This window comes from Pipra filicauda, unplaced genomic scaffold, assembly GCF_003945595.2.
Source record: "Pipra filicauda isolate LSUMZ 115617 unplaced genomic scaffold, ASM394559v2 scaffold7_size6619720_pilon, whole genome shotgun sequence".
Classification (NCBI taxonomy): Eukaryota; Metazoa; Chordata; class Aves; order Passeriformes; family Pipridae; genus Pipra; species Pipra filicauda.
Genome location: NW_024104976.1, coordinates 6,212,945 through 6,221,238, shown reverse-complemented (window position 1 = coordinate 6,221,238; position 8,294 = coordinate 6,212,945). Strand labels below are relative to the sequence as shown.

The 8,294-nt window shown below is 53.7% G+C and overlaps 1 protein-coding gene across 1 annotated transcript; it reads left to right on the top strand.

Moving 5' to 3' along the window:
• The first annotated feature begins 3,046 nt into the window (after positions 1–3,046).
• On the top strand, positions 3,047–7,921 carry LOC113998807 (dual oxidase maturation factor 2-like). The gene is made up of 6 exons (XM_027741830.2): positions 3,047–3,193; positions 3,327–3,384; positions 5,613–5,747; positions 5,926–6,139; positions 7,112–7,326; positions 7,728–7,921. The coding sequence occupies exons 1-6, from the start codon at positions 3,047–3,049 to the stop codon at positions 7,919–7,921; spliced, it is 963 nt and encodes a 320-aa protein (XP_027597631.1).
• Positions 7,922–8,294: the final 373 nt, after the last annotated feature.

The following is an 8,294-nucleotide window of genomic DNA, read 5'->3' as shown; positions in this document are numbered from 1 at the left end:
ATCCCCCAGGACCCCTTTTCCCCTACAGTCGGAGCCACGCGTGTCCCAATCCCCTCGCCAGCGGGGTCACACGTGTCCCCCGATGCCCCAGGACCCTTGTCCTCACGTAGGAGGTGACATGCGTGTCCTGATCCCCCAAGACCCCTGTCCCGCCTCCGCAGGCGACGACACGGGCGTCCCTAACACCCAGGACTCCTGTCCGCCACAGGGGGTGACACGCGTTACCGATCCCCTCGCAGGCGGTGACACGCGTGTCCCTGATCCCCCACGCCCCCTGTCCCCCCGCAGGTGGTGACTGGGGTGCCCCCCATCCCCAGTGCCCCTGTCCCCGCGCAGGCGGTGACACGCGTGTCGCGGCGCTCACCTGCGGGCGCTGTGCGGGCAGTGCTGCGGGGCGGGCCGTGCCTCCGGTTACATACGGCCCGCGCCCGCCGCCGCCGCCTATAAGAGCGCCGTGCGGGACGGAGCCGCCCGCGCCCGCCGCCCGCGGCACCAGCAGCAGCAGCAGGAGGTAGGTGGGGGGAAAGGGTGGCCACCCCCCGCCCGCCGCGGCCCCGCGAGGGGCCCCCGGCACTGCCCGCCCAACTCCGGTGGTCCCGACTCACAGGGATGCTTCCCGTCTGGAATTAACCCTCGGTTTCTCCTATCCCGGTTTGACCCTCTTACAGGGGCAGGAGAGTGCAAGGAGGTCTCCCCCCTCGCCCCGCTTCCCCCCTCGCGGATTGCAGCTCTTATCATTCAGTTTCCAGGGGACAGGATTTCTCTTGTTTCTACGGAAAATGCCGACCTGCAGCCCTGAGCAACCCCAGCTCGAATTGCTGCTGGCTCTGCCGGCAGGAGGTTTTGGCTGAGCACTTCCAAAAATTTTTTTTACCTCAATTCATACTGGAGCAGGAAAACAGAGTTTCTGTAAGGAGAAACTTCTGGGGTTTGGGCAAACTCTGCTTCCTTTGTCTTTCTCCCCTGCAAGGCCAGAATATTTTAAACGTGAGATAAGTTGTCCATTTCTGCTGAATTACTGATCCTTCCTTAAAGATATCTCCTGTCTTTCCTCTCTCCATACACTGTGACAGAGGAAAACAGGGGTCTCTAGTGCCACAACCAGGCTTCAGCACAGAGGATGCTTTCCAAGGTTCTAGAGGTTTGCTTTCTCCTGCCCTGAGCTACAGGCACCACTTTTCCACTGGAAAGCTGCAAAAATGCCAAGGAGCTGGTCTTCTATGCAGGGTAATCAAGAGAGAAAGATTGGGTGGACAGCAAAAAAGTTGTTTCCCTGGAAAAATCTCTATAAAACAAGTCCCAGAAATTGCAAAGCGAAGAGGAAATGCAAACACCCCTTGGTGCTGGTTTAAAGATAAATTTAGATTTAACCAGGCAACATTTTCCATGTTATGTTCTGATTTTTAATTGTTTTAAGGTGTGAAGAGCTGTGTTTTGGTAAATACAGACTTGAAAATCTTTCTTTCCTTTTTTTGCATCTCATAGCAAATTTGGGCAAAGATACAAGGAAACCAGTGGAATTCAAGTCATCAAGATTTAACTCGTCCAAGGTTTAACTGCTCATTTATTTCTTCTCTGGCAGCAGCTCTGACTGTTTTGTGGGCTCGGGACCCTACTGGACTTCAGTAGCATCAGGAATCAGCTACAGCTCCTGCTTGCCAGGTAATCATGGCAATTGAAAGCTATCATTCTCCAGGCTAATCTTTCCAGGGAAATAACCCAAAGCTATTACAGCAAAATAACCCTAAGGAAGATTTGTAAGAGCATATGACAGCTCTGTTAGTCTGGAGCAGAGTCAAGATAAGGTCAGGTCCAGATCTGTTGTAAAACCTCAGTCTCCATTAAACACTTTGCTGTTATTATCTGGGTTACTGGACAGAAAATGATTCTGAAACCAAATGCTGCTTTATGCATTGAAAAGTGATTCAGCTGCTCAGGCAAACTGTTTTATGATACTTACTGTGATTCCCACCCACTTCTAGCGATTTGGGACTTGCTTTTTTGTGGCTGAGCTGCTCTGGGTTGGATATTACCTAAAAATATGATTAATACTGTTGGCAAAAAATAAGAATAAAATCAACTGCTCTGTACAGGGACAGAATGAAATGGTGTTTGGTCATGAGTCAGATTAGTTCTGGCATTCCCTGACTTTAGCTGACTTCCCAGGATAGTTACATGCAGAGAGGTTATTAAATAAGCAAAATAAGAGGACTAAGCATGTAATCAGTTTTGGTAGAAAAGATTAAACCCAGGCACAGAGTGAAGGTGTGTAGTTACTGGAACTGGAGTGTCAGAGGGTGTTCAAAGTCGTCTGCAGGAATTACACACCTTGTCATTATATATAATCCACTTTCCTTTAGCCTTGAGATGTGCTCCCAGTGTTTGTGTGCTCCTTGGACCCACATCCCAGGACTAGGGGTTGCTTCTGGCCCCCTTGGACCAAGTGCAGTTCCCCAAATCAGCAGCTCCTGGGTAAAAGCTTCTTGGAGGAGATGAATAGGAATGGGAGTAGTGGGCTTTGTTCTGCTTGGCACTGGTGGCCTCTGACTGGGGATAATTTTGCTACTGTGAAATTTGTGTTCTCAGTGGTTCCTTGTAATTTTGAAGGATAGCTCCTCTGTGGTAGTCACTGGCTCGTGGGCCTCCCCTAAGGGCTCACCACAAAGGGGAAAGCCCTGGCTGCACCTGCTGGAAGGAAAGACCCAGCTCTGTCCGGGCAGGAGCTGCTCAGCAGGTTCCTGCCCTTGGGCTGCTCCTCACGCTGCAGCAGAACGGTGGCTTTTGGTTCCTTGGGCTGGTGGAGCCCTGCCCCAGGCACCTCCTCTCCTCCACCGAGGGCTTTTGGGTGGTGCATTCTCTGCTGGGAATTTTGCCTGCCTGTTTCCTTGCAGCGTCACATTTCCTTGTCCCTCCGGGGAGCTCTGAGGACCTCCTGCAGCTGGTTAATTGAGCTGGGGTTGGCCACCACGGGCTGGGGGCAGCTGGGCAGGGCAGTGCAGGGACCCCGCCGTGACACCTCTCTCCCGCAGGCTCCCGGAGGTGTAGGATGACTCTCTTTGATGGGATCTACCCCTTCTACCCGCAGCAGAGGAAAGCTGCCAGCTTCGACATCAGCATCATTATAGTGATTGTGGTCTTCCTCACGTTGGCCTGCAGCTTCCTGCTCATCATCCCGGGCATCCGTGGACGGGCGGTGCGTGACCCCGGGGATAAGCAGCTGCTCCCTGTGTTCTGGATGTTGGGACACTCCCGGGTGGTTTGGGGTGATGCAGGAGGAGAGCTGGGGCTGTTCCTCCCTGCCTGATGTCCCACCTCTCTCCCTACAGAGGTTGTACTGGACTCTCCGTGTTCTCCTGAGCCTCTTCATGGGAGTGGTGATCGTTGGTAAGTGCTGTGCAGTCCTCGAAGGGGGACTTGGGGGCAGGATTAAACCCCAGGGCAGGGTCTGTGTCTGGGAAATGTGAGCTGGGGGTCACAGCCGTGGTTTGGTCGAGACTAGTTGCAGGGCCTACCTTACCCCTGCTCTGCAAAATACTCACACAGCTTTCTAAAAGGGCTTCCCCATCCCTGGCACAGGGGCTGAGAGCACTTGGAGGTGCTCATGGTTACTTCTGTGAGCTTTGCTGACTTTAACTCAAACAGCCCCAGCTCCACCGGGCTGCACAGCCCCGTGTTCCTCCTGCCGTGTGTGTGACCCGACAGAGGCAGGACACAGGAACAGGCACAAAACCAGGGGTGAAGTGCAAAGAGCAGATTTATTTTCGTTACCTCTTCTACTGGAGGATCTTCTAAGAGCACCGGGTGGTGGCACACAGGCAGGGAGGGGACACTGGTACGGCGTGGCTCAGTCCATGCTAGAGGCTCACCAAACCTGCTGTTCTCACTCTCAGTATTCCAGGGATTTGTGCAGGTGTAGTTTACTGATGTACTTTGATCTTTCCTGTAGCAGGGCAGGATCTCAAGCCCATTCAATAGGTACCTGTGAGCTATCTAAACACAGATGTTCCACTTCTCCAACACACAAGGCTAGACAGTGATTAGTATGGTCTATGGGTTTTTCTACACTCCAGTTGGAAGTCGACTGAGAGTGTTACAATCCTCCTCACCAACTTTCTATTTTCTTCCTCCGCTGTGTGAGCCTTCCTGTGCTGCCCAGGGCTGTGACCAGGCACATTTTGGGCATGTGAGGAGCCTTGTAGTGATGTGGAGGGAGCAGGCTGGGATAAAACACAAGCAGGGCAGCGGCTGTGGTGGTAGGGTAAAAACTTTCCCGGAGGCAAGGTGAGAGGAGATGGAGAGGATTTGATTTAGTAAAAAACAGGAAATCTTCTGTAATACCTGATGCTGGAAACCAGGCAGTGGGATTTCCAGCTAGGACAGGGCAATAGGATGGGTAAGAAAAGAGGTACTGAGGGAATAGAAGACACCAGGTGGTGAGAGCAACCAGCCCTGAACTAAGTCAAAGAAATCCTGCTGCTGTGAAGGACAGGGTAGATTACAGGGCTGCTCAGAGAGGGATGATGAAGTACAATCCAAAAGACTCAGCCCCTGATTCAACCAGGCACGAGAAGCAGGTAGCCAGGCTGTGACCAGCTGCCAGACGCATGGACCAGCCTGGCATGTGGTTGCCACCCTGGAGATGTCCAGGTGCTGGGAGATGCCTGGGAACATGGTGCCAGGATGAAAATGGTAGAGGTCAGGGCTGGCTCCACAGCCTTATCCAGCCTTATCCCTGGAGAGCCATCCAGTGCTGCTCCGTGACAAGGATGCAGAGAGGTACTGCTTGGGCACACGGGAGGAATGAATTGTTCTGGAGCCAGAGTCAGAGTTTGCTGGCAGCAGCGGGGTACCCTCGCTCCTGCGGCCAGAAAACATTCCTGTGGAGCTGCCACTGGATCAGTGCTCTCACAAGTTGATTCAGCAGCCAAACTTATTTTCAGGCATGTTTTGTTGTTCAGCCTGAGATCAAATCATTGGCTTCGTTTTCAGCCCATTTCCCTGCTGGAAAATGAAGCCCATCGCAAAGTAGAAGTGCTTCAGGAAAGGATACCTTGTTCCAAAAAAAATATACCAGAAATACTGCAAATTTTTCTTTTTACCCCAGCTGGAATGACTGTCTGAGCTGTGATGGCACTTCCCACCCCTCTGCGTCACCTCCCTTTGACAGTGACCTTCACTATTCACTAATAGTGCAGTTTAGGGAGCTTAATATGTGGATTGAGACTCACCCCTGTTCCTGTGGTTGATAACCAGACTCACCTCTGAGCCCTGTCCCTGGGTGCTGTAGCACTTGCTGTGGTGGGGAAGGGAAGCCCTGGAGAGGATGTCCAGGGAGGGATCAGGTCATGGCGTTCATCCCTGGTGATCTGAGCTCTGCTGCTCCCAGATCCAGGGGACTGATGTGTAGCAAGGGGAGAACCTGAGCTCAGCAGGGTGTGGGAGCTGGTTGAGGCACGTCCTGGTGGCTGAGTCAGGTCTCCTACCCTCCTAACACTCCCTTCCAGTGCCGTAGTGGGAACACTGCCATTGGTGCTCACCCGTGATTCTCCCCTTGAGCATGACAAAGCCTGAGACCAGCCCCACTTTAACCCAAGCTTTACTTTTCCTGGCAGTTGTCCAGTTCACAGGGGACTGGGAGACTGGCTGGGTGCAGGCAAACACCTCCTACAAGTCCTTCAACCGTGCCGTGGTGAACGCGGACATCGGGCTGCACATCGGCCTGGAGGGGGTGAATATCACACTCAAGGGTGAGTCTGACATCCCCATTTGAAGCTCTGGAGTGGCCATGGCACCAGGAGTCCCCAGCTGCCCTGTGGGAGCCTTTGGTCTGTGATGAGGCTTCCGGGACCTTGCTGTGCCCATGCTCCTGGCTAGCAGTGCCCAGGTGCTGGCACACAGCAGGACCTCGGCTTCCCCCTCCTTCAGGAAACCCAGTGAAGCAGATCAATGAGACCATCAACTACAACGAGTACTTTTCCTGGAGCTTCAGTTCAAACTATGACCGCAGCTACAGCGAGGGGCTGGAGAAGGGGCTGCCCAGCCCCATCCTCTACGTGGCAGAGAAGTTCTCCTCGCAGAGCCCCTGCGCCGTGCACAGGCAGTACCGCATCTCCGGCCACTACGCCTCGGCCACGCTCTGGTGAGCCTTCCTCTGCTCGTGCAGGCACAGGAGATGCAGGGATGTAGGAAGGGCTCTGAAGCTTTTTCCCTAGGCCTCTGAGATGGATGGGATTGCATCCTACTAGTAGGAATGCTGTGTGCATGGAGAGGCCCCTGCAAGGCCTGCAGTCAAACTGGTTGCCCTGTAGGCACTTTAGAGTGAGCAGAGAGGAGGTCCTGGTTCTCTCTGCTGGCCAAATCCACCAGGGCTTGGCACAGGAGAGAGGGACATGGTGCAGGTCCTTGCTGTGATGTGGTAGTTATGGCAGAGGTCCATGGATGGAGTTAGTGGCCCAGAGAGGGCCACAGACACATGAAGAACTCTTCCAACTGCTCACTGCTCACTTGGGATGAGGGAAAGCTGGCCCACAGCTGTCAGGATGTGGTCCCTTCCACCATGGCTTGTGGAGGTCAAGGGCCATTGCAGTGCTGTTCTCCCTGCTCTGTGTTTGACAGCAGGGATGCAGAAGTTAAGAAAGTGGCCTGGTGATGCTATGGAGCAAAAGCTCCTGGCCCATAACTGAGGACTTCCCCTGTCACCCAGCTCCTCAGCAAAATGCAGAGCTGCTGCCAATGACTTTTGCCTGTTTCTGCATTTATCTCAGTCCTGTGTGTGGCTCTCTGGCCCCATGTGTGGAAGAGCAGGGAGCTGAGATGGTTCAGATACACCAAATGGGCTACCACGGCCTCCTTCAGGCTGGTGCTGTCTGTGGGCTGAGCAATGCAAAGAGAAAATACATGTTTCTGCCTTCTGGGTGTAGCAGTGTGAGCTCTGCACATCTGTTGGCTCAGCCTGGGGATTAGGGATCACTTCTGCCTGCCTACAGAGCTTCTCCACCTTGCACAATGCACCCTGGAGCCCAGATTCTCTTCCCACATGGAAATCCTCACATAGATCACCTTAGTCCGTGGCACTCACACGACTCATCTGTTGGTCTCCTCTTGTCTCCAGGGTGGCCTTTTGCACGTGGATCATCTCCAACATTCTCTTCTCCATGCCTGCCCTTGTCTATGGAGGCTACATGCTCCTGGTCACAGGGGCCTTCATGACCTTCTCACTGCTCTCATTCTCCACTGTGAGGAACTCCCCAATGTGCCTGATCCAGATTGGGGCTGCAACCCTGCATGTAGCCTATGGGGGATCCTTCTGGCTCACCCTAGTGGTTGGTAAGGACACCACGGTGCCCCAGGGTGCACCACCTTGTCCCTCTGGGTGTGAAAGAGTCCCGGTGTTTTCATCCCAGGTGGAAAGTGCAGTCCCCTGGAGCCCCAGCCTGTGCCTTGGCAAAGCAGATCCTGGCCAGAGGTGTGGACAGGAGTGGCAAAAGAGGGAGCACCCATCTCAAGGGCAGTGAAGGGACTTTTAGTTCCTGAGATGCAAAGAGATGGGGATCACTTGCCTGGGTTTTAAGATACTCAGTGCAGCTGAAGCCCCCTCGTACAGTGGAAGGCCATCTTCCATAAGCAAAGGCACTGTCCCCTGGCAGGGGACCCTCAGAGGAGGGATGTGGGCTGGGAACTGTGCTGGTGTGCACAGGAACCCTCCCAGAGAGCACGTTTGTTTCCAGGCTTGCTCTGTTTTGTGGCTGGGATCACCGTTGTGGCACTGCACCACCTCAACTTGGACTTACTGAAAACCTTCTTCGATCTCCGCGAGGACAAAGCTGAGGAGCACCAGGAAATGGCTGAAGTGTATGTCAACTCCTATTTTGTGAACAAGGCACTGGCTCCTCCTCAGCCCTCCGAAACCAACAACCTCTAGAAGAAAGTTTTCCCCACTCCTTCCCTGAAGGTGAGCCCGAAAGGGCAGAACACAAACCCTTCTTGATGTCCCCACAGGCGCATTACCCTGTTCAACTGCCTTTGAAGGCCGCATTCGGACAGGTCCGTGCTGGGAAGTACCTGCACAGACTACCTCCCTGACAGTGCCCTCTGGAAAAGGGCAAGCTTTGCTGGCAAGCTGTAATCAGAGCAGCTCACAGCTCTAGAGACTTGAGCTGCACTCACCTGGGGGTCTCTGTGCCAGGAGAAAATCCCTTCCTGCTCTATGCCCTGGCACAGTGTGGAGCAGAAATCTCCAATGGCTGGTTCCTACTGAAAGTGAAAATCTGAGCTGACAGGTGACATTCCTCATG

Bases quoted from the DNA above. Each gene is read 5' to 3' on its own strand.
- LOC113998807 (XM_027741830.2), top strand. From the start codon at position 3,047: ATGACTCTCTTTGATGGGATCTACCCCTTCTACCCGCAGCAGAGGAAA. The intron at 3,385-5,612 runs GTAAGTGCTGTG...TTTTCCTGGCAG, and splicing joins CATGGGAGTGGTGATCGTTG to TTGTCCAGTTCACAGGGGAC. The intron at 7,327-7,727 runs GTAAGGACACCA...GTTTGTTTCCAG, and splicing joins CTGGCTCACCCTAGTGGTTG to GCTTGCTCTGTTTTGTGGCT.